Source organism: Sporothrix brasiliensis (genome assembly GCF_000820605.1).
Source record: "Sporothrix brasiliensis 5110 chromosome Unknown Cont17, whole genome shotgun sequence".
Taxonomy (NCBI): domain Eukaryota; kingdom Fungi; phylum Ascomycota; class Sordariomycetes; order Ophiostomatales; family Ophiostomataceae; genus Sporothrix; species Sporothrix brasiliensis.
Genome location: NW_024467136.1, coordinates 3,339,573 through 3,355,557, shown reverse-complemented (window position 1 = coordinate 3,355,557; position 15,985 = coordinate 3,339,573). Strand labels below are relative to the sequence as shown.

Genomic DNA, 15,985 nt, shown 5'->3' with positions numbered 1-15,985 from the left:
GGGAAGAAGAAACAAGTAAAGAGACAAAGAACGAAAGGAAAACGAGAAAAAATTCCCAAATAGAAAAACCACAAATGGACCAAATCCAAACGAAATGTTAGACCAATGAGGAACGTCATAAAAACTCCGTGCCCTTTCAAAACAGAACAGAATAAAATCATGAAGGGGTCGCTTTGGGCTCGTCGGGTGCTTTGTTGAAGGCCATTATTTTGTTTTAGAAGGCTGTTGCTGCCGGCCGTCATCTGACGATTCGTCGGCATTCTCAACGCTTTCTTGCCGAGGAGTTGCCGTCCCAGCGGCACCTAGTATAGTAGATGATGTGAGGCTAGCGTACCCGTCTGCGTTCTCCTCTGACCCTCGCGTATGGCCCGTACTGTTGCCAATGTGAGCTTTGCGGAGCAGCTTTTTTGCGTGAGCGGTAGCGTTGCGTGCTGCCACCGCAGCCTGTTCGGCCTGGGACTGGCTTTCCCACATAGAAGCATATCTTCCCTTCATCGCAAGAAGCTCGTTGTGTGTACCCCTTTCGATTATCGCGCCAGCATGAAGGACGATAATCTGGTCGGCATGTGTAATAGTTGACAACCGGTGGCTAAAAATGAAAATCAGATTAGCAAGGTCACAGACTGGAAAGGGGATAATAGGTGGCATAACATACGCAATGATTAAGAGAGTGCGATCTTGACCGAGGCTTCCACCACGGATGAGTTTTGCTTGAATTTGTTGCTCAGTCTCGCTGTCCAGAGCGGACGTTGCTTCATCAAGCATAATGATTTTGGGGTTCTTTAGAATCGTGCGTGCGATAGCGACACGCTGTTTCTCACCACCGCTCAAACGCGTGCCACGATCACCAACTTTCGTGTCATAGCCGTTGACAAATGAGAGGATTCGATCGTGGATGCTCGCGGCCCGGCAAGCTTCGTAGACCTCTTCATCAGAGACGCCAGGGTTCGCATACTTCAGGTTGTACATGATCGTTTCGTTGAAAAGTATGGTATCTTGAGGAACAACACCAATATGACGCCGAACGGAGTCAATAGTAAGGTCTTTGACATCGTGGCCATCGATTTCGATGGTACCGTCGTCGCAATTGTAGTAACGGAACATGAGACGGAAGATTGTTGATTTACCGCCGCCAGATTCACCAACAAATGCAGTCGTTGTTCCTGGTGAGCAAACAAGAGAGAGATTATGTAGGGCGGTCCGCTCTTGAAGATAGGAGAACTGCACGTTTGACCAACGAATGTGGCCGCGGCATTCAGTAAGTGGCTTCACATCGGGCAAATCGACGACCGTCGGTTGGATTTTGAAAAGCTCCAAAAGACGTTCTCCTGAAATCATAGCCTGTTGAACGGTTCGATAAAATGAGCCGAAAAATTGGAGTGGCCCTTGAAGCTGGCCTAGGTAAGTGATCATAACAACAAAATCACCGATAGATCTCATGCCTTGTGTGACCTCGACAGCAGCAACCATAAGCATAATTAGAATGCCACACATGAAGACAAGTGCTTGGCAGATGTTCATGTTGTTCATTCCCCATGTCACTTTTGCTTCAGCAGCTTGGAAACTGCGGATGGCCTTCCGATAGCGGTTGAATTCAAAGGCCTCCGCGTTGAAATATTTAACCGTTTCGTAGCTCATGATCGAGTCGTTCTTCACGGCCTCCTCTTCTCTGTCAGCATTCACCATTTCACGTCGTAAGTCGGCACGGGTAGAAGCCATTTTCACGGTCATGTGAAGGTAGAACACCGTGATAACAGCCGCAATGGTCGCATAGATAGCCCCAAACCGAAGCAGGAAGTAAATGACTGCGACCAAAAGATCGATAAGCATGGGAAACACCTGAAAGGTAACCTGCTCCAGAAAAGAGTTGATGGCGGCGCCTTTGTTGAGCGCAGAAAGCACTTCACCGGTGCGTTTGCCGAGGTGGAAGTCCAGGGAAAGCGAGTGAACATGCTCGAATGCTGCCGTGGTAAGTGCCAAGTATGAATACTGGGAAACCGGGATCCAAAGTAGAGCACGGGCCGATCCGAGCACACCAGACTGCCCTTGCAAAACCTTGTAAAAGATGAAGATCAAAATCTCAATCCAAGGCAACCCTGTGCCGGCTTCGAAGGCATCGGTAATGTGACCAATTTGATTAGGAACCAAGAAGTTCACAATCCGCTGAACAACAAGGATCAGGAAGCACACGACGACAACAAGCTTCAGCCTTGGCGAGTCCCTAGGCCAGAGGTATGGAAAGAACAACGAATAACTTGTCAAGTATTCCCACCAGGTTTTGTGTGGAAGCTTTCGGGGTCGGTAGAACGCGGTCTCTTCAGCCTCATTGGGGCGAGCGTGGCCGTCTGATGCCGAATCGGTTACCGGCGCGTTGCTATCGGTCAGTTCTGGTGTCGAGCCGTTGGCAGATCCGTTGACTGAACCGGCAGATTTCCCTTTCGTCGCTCCGTCAACATACTTAGCAGAGCCGTTCTCAACGTCGTTTCCCGAGCCGTGAGCAGTTCCGTTTGTTGCACGAGAACTAGTGGTATCGTATGATATGCGCTCCGCGCTCCCATTTCTCAAAAGCGGCGTCGACTCGTCCGTATGATCAACCTCAGTCGCTGGCGGTAAGTTGTCATCTTCCACCTTTTCCCGGACGGCGTTTCGCGAATAGTTGATAGAAATATTAACACCAAGAAGGAAAGCAAGGACGAACAACCGAAAAACTCCGATCGAAATGTCGACGTAGTCCCATTTATCAGGTCCGTATGCGACTGTCCATACATCGAGAACAATGCTGCGTAGGACTTGGTGGTACCCTCTCAAGCGAATGATATTAAACGTAAATATGGTAACTTCGACAGCGAGTGTGGTGGCCCAGAAAATAATGACAGGTTGATTCGGTATCAGGTCGCCTTCGACAAGGTATATTAATGCGTAAAGGTGCATAAAAAGGCCGGAAATATAGTAAACCTATAAATGGAAAAGAAGTCAGCTCCAAGACCGAAATAAGTCGTAAAATTATAGCCTCGCGCATCTGTTTACGCAAAGACAGGGGATTGCGTAGCAAGATGGCTTGCACTTGTTCGGAAACATGGACTGAGAAGAGGCAAACATACAGATGTCTCTTCACCGCACCACCAACCAAACTTGATCTCGGGGTTCTTGGTTGCGTATACAGCGTGCAAGACCACGCTGGCGAAGTTTGCAACAAACGAGAGGACAAAGAAGCCATATCCATATCCATAGACGCGCTTGGCTGCTGTATTGATTTCAGGAGTGGGTGTGAAGGTGACAGTTCCAGAATCTTGCGAACGTCGACGCGTAAGTGGAAGAGGGCGGCCACCAGGGCCGGTTGTTACAGGCTGGACAAGTTGTGCGGCACGACGTGAATCGAAAATGCTGTAGAGAGCAATGAGAATAACAAAGACTACGAGGAGAAAAACCCCGTACCAAAGCTCAATGCCATATACGATGGCCTCCGGCCAAGACCGGGCCGTAGACGGGGCCATGGTATCGTAAAGTCGGCGCGCTGGGGTAAAGAGACCGACTGGCACGTTTGTGATAGATCTCCGGGATCTAGATGAGAAGGTAAACTGTTAGCTTATATACGACGCAACAGCTCGCCTAATGTAAAGGCTGCGAGGCGAAGGTAAATGTGTGGGTATATTGTGTTCTAACCTCGCCCAGTAGATTCCTTGTCGAGGTGCTCGTTGGTATTAAGAGAGAGTCCGAGACGTTGCCGGACAGGGCATTGTCACGCAACCCTCCGAACGGTGACGGTAAGGGACGCGGAGAGAGACAAGTGCAGACGCAAAAGCGAGAGTACCGGGAGACGAGGGGCCAGGGTAGGGAGGAGAGAGGAGGGTGGAGAGGAAGGAGACGAGAAACACGAGGACGGAGTGAAGCGATTGGAAGTCTGCACGAAGCAAGACGAAGTGCAAGAAGGCGGAAAACAAACGGCAAAAGAATAGAAATATAAAAAGGCGGCAAGCACCTTTACCACGAGACTGTCTCTCCTACAGCTCTTGTCGGTCCAGGAGTGGCAATAGGTGGGACGACACCTGGAAGTAAAGACGCGAGGTTAGAAGAGACAAAGGTATTCAGAAAAATCCATCGAGTTCTCGCTCCCTCTCCTCAAGAATTGGCTTGCTGGTCGACTGGGTGGGGCAGGTGACGGACCAGTAGTGGCAAAACCCACTTTCTTTAAAAAGACCTTGTCTAGGCCTAGCTCGTGTAAACAATGTGATTTAGCACGATGGAGACCGAGACAGCAGGACAAGACACCAGACCCTTTTGAAGCGCGGCTTTACGGTCTAGGTGCTAAGCTAGCGCGGCCTTGGGGAAAGAACGTCGAGGCACTGCTGGGCTGTGTGTGCGTGTGTATTTGCGTATATTGTAAAATAATCCAACGAAGACGACGTTTATGCAGCGCAAAGCAGACGTAATGCCTGCACGTCGAACAAGGCTGGCTAAACTGGCAGAATATTGTGTTAGAATCTAATCCGATAGGTACTTTGCGCAGTGAAGTGGGCTCATAGGAACGGGTTGGTGGGGAAATAGTGAACGCGTTCACCAGTGCGAGAGAAAACAACCGAGAAAGTGAGCTTACAATGGAAATATTGGAAGCCGGGTTGAGGAGAATGGAGAGCAAATAAAGGGTAGACGACGCGACGTGGTCATGTAGTTGGGAGCGGCAATAAAGGTTCTGACCGACGTGGGGCCCTATAATGGGAGAGATCCTCACGATACGCTCGAGACGAATCGGTAGAGTAGATGTTTTGGCTAAAGGGTGTGATCGTGAAATACTCAACGTGTCGACTTCGGACTGAGAAGATAAAAAAGAAGAATGAAAAGAAAAGAAACGAAACTGTGTAGGAGGAGGGAGAAACAGAGTCTGAGGCAGAGACGGAAGGTAGAGAAAAACACGGTGAGCAAAGAGAGGAGAGGAGGGGTGAGGTCAAATGAGGCAAGAGAGGAAGGAGCGGAATAAAATAAGAAAAGGAAAGTGCGACCGCGAAGCAGACTAATAGGAACGAAGTCAGTCAAAAAGGCAAGAACGACCAGCATGCTTCAAATCAAAATGAAACTCGGCCTGAGGCTCCCAAATGTCCAGAAAGAATCACCCGTTGGGGTTGTTTTTCTTCACTCTGAGTGCACGCCGAACGGTCGCCAACAGAGAACACTGTCCTACCCAATGAACCAACATGAATGTATGCAGGGAGAATTGTTTGTGGGATGACGAGAGGCGGGAGGGAACATGTACAGAAGAAAAAGGTTAAAAAAAAGCAAATACTTGCAGCGCAGAGCATTTCATGGCACAGATCACACAACACATCAGCTGCCCAGACAAAAATCGATAAAATAGAATGAACGAATCGATTAAAAGTTATTTCCTTGACGTTCATGGTTGGTCTTTTGTTCGCTTTATTTTCTCCGGCTTTCCGTAACGGGCTGGGCGATATATACGGACACTCTAGCCCGACGCACACGCATACGCAGCACCTGTCACACGAATCATATAAAAGTCCAGACATGAAGATTAAACACACGGGTCTAGACAATGCCAGCCGCCGCCGCTACCCATCCCCTTCGGTTGGACAGACTGTGTGCAATGGGCAAGGGAAAGGGAAAGGGAAAGGGATTTCGACCAATGAGGGTCCGGGCGGCCCGATGGGCGCCACGGGAAGCAGATTGGTCGGGACGAAGGATGCTCTTCAGAGCTTTCCTGACCTTGGATGTCCTTTGTATCTTGCCGGTGTATGCACATACACGGCCGCTCGTACAAATCTACAATTCCTCATGACAGACGTGCCCCAGGTCAGGAGACAGGAGGGCATGCGAGGGGTGCTGCATATGGGAAAGAGCGTTGCATGTACGACGTCTGCCTTGAGTGGGGTGCGTGGGAGGCAGGGTCGAGGGCGAAGACGGGAAGGTGATAGGGGGGGGCTCAACGTCAGCATGTAAGGGCGGCCAGAGCGACAAAGAACGAAAAGGGCATTTTCATCGAAGGAGCGGTGGAACGAGAAAAACGAGGAAGAACGACCGGGAGCGTGGACGTCGCCGGGGAAGGACAGAAGATGCATGCATGTGGACAGGGGTGGGCGGTCATGTTTGGGGGTCTCTCTTGCCATCACTCTCCGGGCACTTGCCCGTTTTGCTCGCCGTTGAGCAGGTGTCTGTTGGCTGGCACCTTCCTCCACCGAGTACTCTATACGGAGCATGGCATGCATTACGACGTATTACTCCGTACCTAGCGGCCCCCCAATGCAGATGTTGTGGGTTTGGGGCCTCCTTTCCTAAAATTTGTACGTTTTCCACGTCGTCGTCTGTACTTCGCTCCTATGGTGCTCATACCTAGTCCTGAAAAAAAAAAAATCATCCCCGATCCCGATAGCCACAATGACTGCTTCATCAAGCATCTGCGATGGCACACTGGCGCATACTCATATTCATATTCGCATTCATACAAACGGAAATCCCACACAAGTCTAGTTTCGGCATCGATAACACCAACCTGCTACGACGAATGCCCTGGACGACTGACGTAACGGCTCCCTGGCCTTAATTACGTTTTTACTTATTGGAAACCGGACGGACCCAGCCTGTTCATGTCTTGCCGGGCTCTACGGGCATTGGCGTGGATGCTCCCGCGTTCTAGGCGCCTACAAGTCGGCTGATGGCGGAGTTGTTTGCTGTTTATTTCGTACGCCTGCGCCCGATCCGCAGTCTGAACTGTCCTCTCGTTCGGCCACGGTTGCCGCTTGGCCTGCATAGTAGGTCGCTTTTTATCCGAGCACTGAGACGAGAAGGCAGAAGCCAGGGGAAACGAAAACGCTCGACAGACTAGACGACGGGGAAGACGAGGAAGACGAGTATGTACCATGGTACCGCTTCCGCAGCTCACATCATGTCATAGCTGCCGCAAGCCCAGTGTACGACAAGGCGAGCGGCATTCGAATGTTGCTCCAACTGGCAGACGTGGGAGTGCTTGTTGGCTGCTGACGAGCCAGGACTGCCAGGCCGACTGACCCTCCACCCCTCCCTCACTCGCCCCCCGCGGACCCAATCCAGCCAAACGGGAATCATCCTGCCCACTGGAAGTGGGCTCGTCAACTGCATGAGTGTGTTTCCACCCCCCTGCAACCTGCAACCCATCACCGTCGCAGGCGGTGAGTCGGAAGAAGTGACGCTGTGTCTTGTCTTTTGTCTCTACAAAAACGGAAATGAAATGACCGAGCTGAGACGTTTCTAGTCAACCACTAGAGCCAGCAGCGGTAGAAGACGTGAGTACCGAGAACAAGTCAAGAAACAAGTGTACAAAAGATACGAAATGATGCGGCGCGATGGACTGGACAGCTACAAATTGGCCCGGGCCAGGCCATCCCAAAGGGCTAGAAAGGCGCCGTGGTGAGCCAATGCCAGTGGCTTGGCCTGACCGGGCTGTGTGCCGTTCGCCGGGTGGTCTAGGCCAGAAAAGCTCCCTCCCGGCCCTTGCCTGGTCCCGAGGGACCATCGTCCCTTTTACCCCTACATAAACTGGCTCGCGGTCTTGGGCATGGGAACGGTGCTAACGCACCTTCGGCTTCGTCCTCGTTCCTTCTCCTCTCATCCTCTCAGCCCCCTGTCCCCTCGCCGTCATTTCCACAACCCTTCCATCCCAGCTACGGAATACGCAACAGGTTCGGTACGTACCAGCACACCAACACACCATAACCACAAAGTATCTCTGCTTCGACTCCTGTTCGAAGTTTCTACTTACTTTGTCGACTTGCTTGACATGTGTGTCTCATCCTCGCCCCATCTGTGTTTCTTTTCTACTTCTCATTTACAATTCTTTGTCCTTTTTGTTACCTTCTGCATTTGCACTCTCAGCCTTCCAGCAATCTATTACTCATGAAACGACTGCGGAGCGTGCCTCCAACGATGGGGTGACATGCAAGTCCCTCATGCCATGTGCTGGAAAATTTCCTCAAACAGGGTCCCTTCGCGGACTCGCTACACCTTTGACGTACATTCAGCCCGCCACCTTCTACCACACGCCACCAGGCATACTATGCCACCACATGTCGGCCAGACCAACTCGCGTCCCACCGCAGGCTCACTTGCCGCTTTGCTTAGCTTGTCAGCCAATTGTGGTTGGCAAATTCCATATATATCACGCTCTGTGATTTTGGCCAAGAAATCCTACATTTTGTTTCTTCTGGTAATTCTCCTGACTCGTGCACTTTCCCCGTCACCGTGCACCATCTCTAGGACGATGTCGACCTACGATAAGAGGTGGTTATGTGCATAAATCGGTGAGAAAATAAGAGGGAAAAACGAGACCAAAAAGTGACAGAGGCGAAGGTGGAAGGCCAAAGAGTGCGACGTAGCGGGAGACTAAAGCGACCGGTGTAAGACAGAACATGCCCAAGTGGAGATCCCGCTTTTGAATCAGAAACGGGGACAAAGTTGCCTGGCGATCCTCGTACTGTCGTTGCATCGTCGTCCAAAATCATGCAACTTCTGCTCCCTAGGGCATGAACGCAATTGTTTTGAGCAAAGATAGCACAGAAACACCAAACCGAGAAGCGGTGGTGGAGACAAAGAAACGAAACGTTTAAGACGAAAACAAAGGCCGTGATCAGAGGCAAAAAAAAAACCGAACAAATAAAGGATGCAAAGGCACAATGAGAAGGTTCGTACAGAGGTCAACGGGTAGGAATGGGAGCACGGGAGCAGGACGTTACACTGTTAGTTTCGTCATATAATCAAGAAAAAGCACACGCAGTGCGGGACGAAGCGAACACCCCTACCGCCTAGACTGGCCTCACCGGCGGTGGGGTGCAAGTGTCTAGTTGCAGTCTGAGGGATGCATCTCCTTATTTGACTAGCAACGTGGCACAAGTCTTTTGGCACGCAAAGCCCAATATCTGGTTCGCCTTCAACTTTTCTGTCTCTCTCATTATTTTTTATTTTTATTTTTTATTTTTTCGTTTCTAGCCTCTCTCTCCGTCCCAGATTTACCTTTCACTTTCCCAAACTAAAGACCCTAACCAATCATTCGGGGACCACATGCAAAACGCTTGCTTACAGATGAATTGCACCGCATGTTCTGTTCACCTTGCAAATACGTGAACCAATGACGAATTCATACGTTAAGGGCCTCTGCGCTCTAATACATGTTGCATTTCGTGTTCCATAGCAAGATGTGGGAGGGGGGGCTATCCGTGCCAGAAAAAGTCAGGTCAGGCCGTGTGCTTGGTCGCTTTGGCATCCGCGCACTTGATTTTTCTATCATTTTCCCTTGCCGTTTTATTTTTCCCCAGTGTCTTTTTGTCCCACTCCGCTCACGCTTAGAGCCGGTGTGATTCTTCGGATCCATGTGCAGATGTGCCGCAGCCATCGACGAATGGCCTCCCCCATCCCTTTTTTGATGCCTGAGAACAGCTTCCCTTCTTCCCCTGCTGTCCTCCCGCTTTTTACCTTTTCGGCTCCGCCCCCCGATGTGCCAGTACTATTCTCTCTCCTTTTCGTATTGTCCCCTTCCTGTGTGCTTCTACTCCAGCTCTATCCGGCTCATAATCTTCTTCTGGTACTCTTTTTTGGCCTACGGACATGACCAGGTTGATGCTCGTCTCTCCTATTCTTTTTTTGATGTTGATATGAACGAAATTCGATCCATAGCCGACGACGTCGGCACAGTCGGCATGTTGCTTTCGTCCGCTCATATCCATAAAACCAATGTCGGATGTTGCTAACCCATCTACATTCTTATTACGAATCATTATTATCTTGCCTTGGCGAGGTCGTCTTTTTGGGCCCCTCGCCTCCTTTTACAGTGTCCTTAGATCTCATTGAAGGTGTCGGCTAGATGTCGAAAGACTTCTCCCTATATGACTTTATTTGTTACTTTCGTGATGCAGACATGTCTCAGCGGTCAATAAGGCTGATGGTTGTTCGTGTTTTCAAATCACCTTTGATTTGGCGCCCCTCATCACACCAACCCCCTCCTTACATCATGCTTCGTTGGGTATCTCCTCGTACAAGAGGCGGTGTGTCCCGACCGATAACTTTTAGGAATTTTTAGTAAGTCCTGCGACAACACTCCGTTGTAGTAAAAGTGATGCACAAAAGCACAATGAAAAGAAGACAGTTTATACGGAGTGGCTCATAACACCGCCGAAACTGTGTGGTATCTTCGAAGACGAGGTTCTTTTGAAGTTGTTATTGACGACAGGATGGAACCTCGTCATGGTTTCATTACGCCGGTCCCTCGACTTAGTTGACACCGTAATCATGTGTATTTTCACGATGGCTCCATTCGACTTACGGAAAACACTGGGTGGACATGATCAAAATACCCCGTAACACGAAATTTGAAGCTTTTATGTCGCCTCCTTGGCAAAGTACTCTCTTTCGAAGTTTGTCGTTTGGTTACTTACAGAGAATATAGGTTCTTGTGCTAGGGAACAGCGCCAACCGGGGGCGTTTATGAATGTGTCTATCTTTCAGCCCAACAGTTGCTTGTATTGGGCGTTTTATAGAGGCTGCAGAGACATACATATTTTTCTACTTAGCAGCCACCTAAAGAAATCTGTCTTGCATATTGGGCCGACAAAATATCGTGTCCCGAGCAGAACCTGGTCATTGGCTCTACTCTTTCTTCCATTTTACAGACTGCAGTATCTTTCGCCTCGCACAGGCCAGTTTTGTGTAACCAAGTGCTCGTATTTCATCAGTCACTTTGATGCCCGGACTGCCCCTCCCCTCCCTCTCTCACGAGGATATTTCATTCCTGAGGCACGTTTTTCATACTTCCGTCGGATCCGTTATATAGGTGTCATGTGGTACGTCACTGCACTCACTTACAAAAACGGGGAGGCAGTGGTTCTAGAACGTGCTGGATATATGAAAACTCCCACATTTAGAAAAGTGACCGCTCACATATGACGAAACAAATTTGGAACGGTTATTAGGAAAATACGAAGATCGCATGCCGTCATATTTTGTGATACAAAGTAATATAAATGAGAAAATGGGTTGAGACAATGCACGCTTTTCCGACAGGATGTCACGAACTCGAGTAACACACGGCATGGACCGTGCTGCTCAACGTTCAATTTATATGCACTTAGGTTGTCAGTACAGTTTTACTTCTTTGGGATAACTCAAGAAGGAAAGCAAATAGCTAGTTTGTTTTTGTGGTGTTTAGTTTACTTCGTGTACATAAATAATCAAGTAAATTAATGTTTTAATATTTAAATAATTTCTTTTTCTAACTATGACGTGCCGAAGGAAACCTACTAAAGACAAACAAAACACCATACAGCACAGGATTACACGCAAGGCAAAACCATAAAAATCCGTGAGGAAGATGTCCCAATCCAAGAAAAAATACAATCGAACACCTCAGTATAGACGTATTGAGTTTCATTGATACATGCGCTACTGAGGAAGATACAGATTTCTGAGCACTCACGGCACTGACGGATATGAAAGATAAAGCCGCCCGTGTCTGTGTCCCGTAGACAGATCCAGTGTGTTCACTTAGAATGTTGCACGTCCAGTGGGGGTCAAACATGCCTGCAGTGTTAATGCATGGCAACCGAGACGCTGTGCATCATGAGCGCGCCTCCACTAATACACACGCCCGTCGACCTTGCCGAAATATTAATACTCGCTGGGCATGGGTACGAATCTGCAATCAAAGCGACGGCGAAGCTAGGATGCCTGGTACGCCGTGATCCTCGTCCGGTTGAACACTTTTGGCAGTCCTCTTGTTCCCATGGAATGCGGGTACGTTGGTACGTTGGTACGTTGGCAAGTTGACATGTTGGAGAGCGGGTGCAATGTTGCCGTTTTGAGTAACCCATCACGAAAGAGATGATCGATTGTGCTACGCATATCGGTATAGAGGTGGTAGGACGGAAGTGTATGGTGCAACCACGGCGACTGCAGTCCATTCTTATCACTTATCCCGTGCAAGGGTAAATGACTGCCCTGCTGCCTGGGCGTATCTCTCCCTGTCGCCCACGTGTTCTGATACCACGGGAAGGAGTGTGGAATAGTACTTGCATATCGTTTATAATGTCAGGAGAGCATACTGTCGGCACTGAGAGATGCGGCGAAGTACTAGTCTTTGTTTTGAATATAGCACCACGGAAGGTCTTGCTCCCCAGATCTGCTCTAAGATTAGTCGATATTGCCGTGCATTGCCGTGTGACAATCTTTTGCCATCTCTCCTTGCCTGCCAGACGAGATTTTATTCAGATTTGTCTGAGGATTGCCATCCAACGCCGATGGGGTTATGTTCGATTGAGCAATGGAGAGCTTGCGAGCCTGGAAACTTGACCGTAAGAAACCAAGCTGTCGAGAAGCCCAGATTGAGAGGTAAAAGGCTGCATGCTCTCATGCCCCTGTACCCAAGCAAGAATGCAAGAATATGGCAAAAAAACGTTCTAGTGGGATGGTCTCGGAGGGGCTCAAAACCTCGACTTTCGTATTGGATTTCTTTGCCAGTGCCCGTTCCGGATCAAGCCCGTTTCGGCCTCGGCGACCGTGCCAGAAGGTGCTCTTTTTCTCTTTCTGTGCGTGCCCTTTCAGCTACAAAGGTGGCGGAAGAATGGCTCGGGGGCGGGTTGTGGAGTCGACGGGCCGACTTGGCCCCGTATTGAGACTTTCTGCACTTTCAAAGTGACCGAAAGGCGGCAGGACACTGGAGATCAATGTCAGCTGGCACCCTCGGGGCCGCCCTGTCAAACGGTATGGCCGCTTGGCCGTTTATTGCCACCATCCGAACAATATGAGCAAGCCATTCAACCACGCACTTGCACGGGATGAAAAAAAAAAAAACTAAGCCTCCGGCTTTTGTTCTTTACCGACTGCCCGGAATGTTAGCGAAAATAGGCCATCTCGGCCATGTGATGTAAAGCACGTTGCGGCTGAGAACGGTGTTCTACACAACGACTTGAGAAAGGCCGAATTGGAAGTCGGACTTGCAAGATTCCTTTTCTTTTTACTTTTCTCTGGGGTACGAAAAAACACAACGCTGTTGATTCCCGTATCTGGCCGAGATAATTAGCAGGCTACAGACTTGTCAGCCGCGTGCCATCATGCTGGGGAACGAATGGAAGGGAAGAGGCTGAGCTGAAATCTAGGGCGAAAAAATGCCTTATCGGCTCAGCTGGAGCTGCAGGAATACCGACCGAGCCTTTGTGACCCGGAGACGACACAGAAGGGCTCGGCATGGCAAAGGCCGAGCAGCCTTTAAGAAAATGTCGCGATGCACTGACAATGTTAAAAGGTTGAGTGGTCGTCTCCAGGAACCTTGATTTTCGGGGTTGAATTCTTAGTCTTAACTTCCTTTGTCGAGCGTCTCCGCTTTTTGGTTGGCACCATGTTCTGTGAGGGAGGCTGTTCATCCCACATGCGACGAACTAGATTCATTGTAGCTCCCATCGCGATGACCGCATTGGGAAATGGAAATCAAGGCAAGGAATGGGTGCATTGAGGCTGTTGCTTGTAGTTGGCGCGGTATTGCTCCAAAGATGTCATTCAATGTTTGACGGCCTGGGCTGCCCACAGGTTGAAATGGACCGTACCATATGTCGTACAGACGAACCAACTAGCCTAGGCCAGTCCACTTCAGCCCCCTTTTCGTGCGACTTGCTGGCAGTGTGGCAACGTGCGTGGACGCTGCTGCTGTTGCTATTATTAGCGACGGCTGTGGCAAAGAAACGCGGGCTCACCCTAGACAAAGGAAACGCCAACGGCCAGATGCTGAAAGAAAGAAAGGCTGTACGAAACACCTTGAAAGTGACAAAGTCGGAAATTGGGACGAACTTGCGCACTCCGTATTTCGTAAAAAAGGGGGGGAAAACATCGGAGGGAATTAGGAAAGGGATGCGGCGATTTGGGCGCGATGGCTCGTCTTAGTTCAGAGGAAGGAATCCCAAACAGGGCAAGTTGTCTGCATCTTGCCAGTTGCTCTTTCCTTGTTTAAGATACCATTTCAGCTGTCCGGGATTTTTTGTACGGAGTGTGGAGTATCGCACCGTAAATATCGTATTTGATGGATATGAATCGACGGCCAAAACCACAATCTCACCTGCCAAGCAAGGCTCTCACACAACAGACGGTCTTCAGATGCGGCTTTGACTTGCTGAGCTCACTGAATGGAGATTTTGCAGAAGTGATAACGAAAATACTCCGTGATGACTGACAGATTGGCAGCACACGCTAGTCGCCAACGGCGGACGGCCAGGCATTCTGGCATTTTCTCCTCCTTTTGTGCCTCTTTGTTGCAAAGAAGCAACGGGTTACTTGCTGAAGAACTAAATTGCTGGATGTGTCAATGCCAATGCCCCTGTCGCTCACGGCACACGTTTGCCAGCCGATGGTGTCGAGAGTCGCTGTTTCCTTGCAGAACGTTTTGTTTCGTTTTGTTTCGTTTTGTTTGCTGATGTCTTACGTGTGCTGATGGAGAAAGAACGAACTTTGGAATCCCCTTCACGCCTTCCCTCGGTCGCTCTGCAAAAGTACTCCGCTTGAAAAGCGTCGTACGGAGTACCTGCTCTTCTAACGCACGTCTGAAAGCTCACCTGGCTGCTCTATCCTTCCCTGATTGGGGGAAGCACCCCTGGGCTTGCATGCCGAGCGCTACCGCACCGGGAAAGAGCTACCGCCACTATTGGCAGGAAACACGACTGTCAACCAAACAAAACGGTCGAAAAAAGGAGTGTTGGAGAAATCAGCAGCACAGCCCCCTCTGGCGGGGTCCCCTGCGTCGCTGGCGGACAGACTTGCCTCGCTTGCCATGTAAGAGTGCGAGGGAAGGAGTGAAGAACAGGGAGTGGGACGCACTTGAAATGACGCCCAGAGCATCTGATGAGCCTGGTGAAGCGCCCCACAAGATACGACAGAGCCAAAATAAAACCCTCACCAATCTGACTATGCGAAGCTTAGGTCACATATTACTCGCAGAGGCAAGGCTTCAATCTATTCCTCGCCGTCGCGCATGCCTCTGAGCCCCCGGTTGCTGTTGCATCCTTCTTGCAGCGGGGAACAGCTTCTAAGCCGCAAAGGTAGCTAGCTGGCCGAAATCAGACCGGAAACTGGGCAAGTTCAGGCAAACAGCCAGCCTTTGGACGCGGCCGCGAGACGAGAACAGAGCGACGTTGCAGGAAAAGCACCAAACCAGTCAGGACCGAACCCGCATCGCTCGACAAACACAGCCCTGCGCGCCCCGTCCACCGTCGACAATCGAGCATCGAGTGTTTCTTGGCTTCACTCTCCCGTCTTCCCGCTCGACACATCCGCAACGACTACAGCGCAATCTCCCGCCCCCATCGCCATCTTGCGCTTGTTTCGTTTCCCGTCTGCGTTTCGACTGTTGCGCGCGCAGTCCGCCATCTTTCGCAGCCTGTTGGAGTCTCTCGTTCTCGCTCTGGCATTGTTTTGCGCAGCTCCAGCGCCAGACACAGTGGCTAGCCAGCGTGGACTCAGTCTGCCAGGTACTCTCACCGTCAGCTCGCTGCTGTCGTCCGATCGACCTCCTGTCCGTCGCGCCACTTTGGCTTTTGTCCCGTGGTCTTTTCTCGGGGGGAGCTTCTGAATCTTCGCTCCCGTTTTTGCGCCTTGCTCTCCGGCCCCCGTCCCATCTGCCCCCCCTAAGCCTCTTGCGCCGTTGTATTACTTATTCTTGTTCATCTTTGCGAGCTTCGTTTCGTATCCCCAAATCGTTTCGTTTCTTACTTTTTTGCCTTTCTCAAACGAAGCTCTCTCTCTCTCTCTCCTTCCCTTGTTCCCTGGGACAGATTTTGGTCCAATACCCCGTCCCTTTTCTCTGCACAGTTGATCTTTCTGGGACGGCTTATTACCCACGCGCTTGTCCTGGCCATTGTCCTCTTGTCGACTTGTGTCTCGTTGTTTCTGACGCGGGCGTTAACCCACCCCCTCCCTACCCAAATCAGCCACACCCCTCTTTTTCGTCCCTAATCCGCTCCCGGACTACATAATA

General features: G+C 50.2%; 1 protein-coding gene across 1 annotated transcript; it reads right to left on the bottom strand.

Annotated features, from left to right (window-relative positions):
* Positions 1–527: 527 nt before the first annotated feature.
* On the bottom strand, positions 528–3,494 carry SPBR_02296 (uncharacterized protein; the record flags this gene model as incomplete). Its single annotated transcript, XM_040760599.1, has 4 exons — positions 528–555; positions 656–2,955; positions 3,102–3,384; positions 3,436–3,494. 4 exons carry the CDS (start codon positions 3,492–3,494, stop codon positions 528–530), a joined length of 2,670 nt encoding a protein of 889 aa, XP_040620972.1.
* Between the last annotated feature and the right edge of the window lie 12,491 nt (positions 3,495–15,985).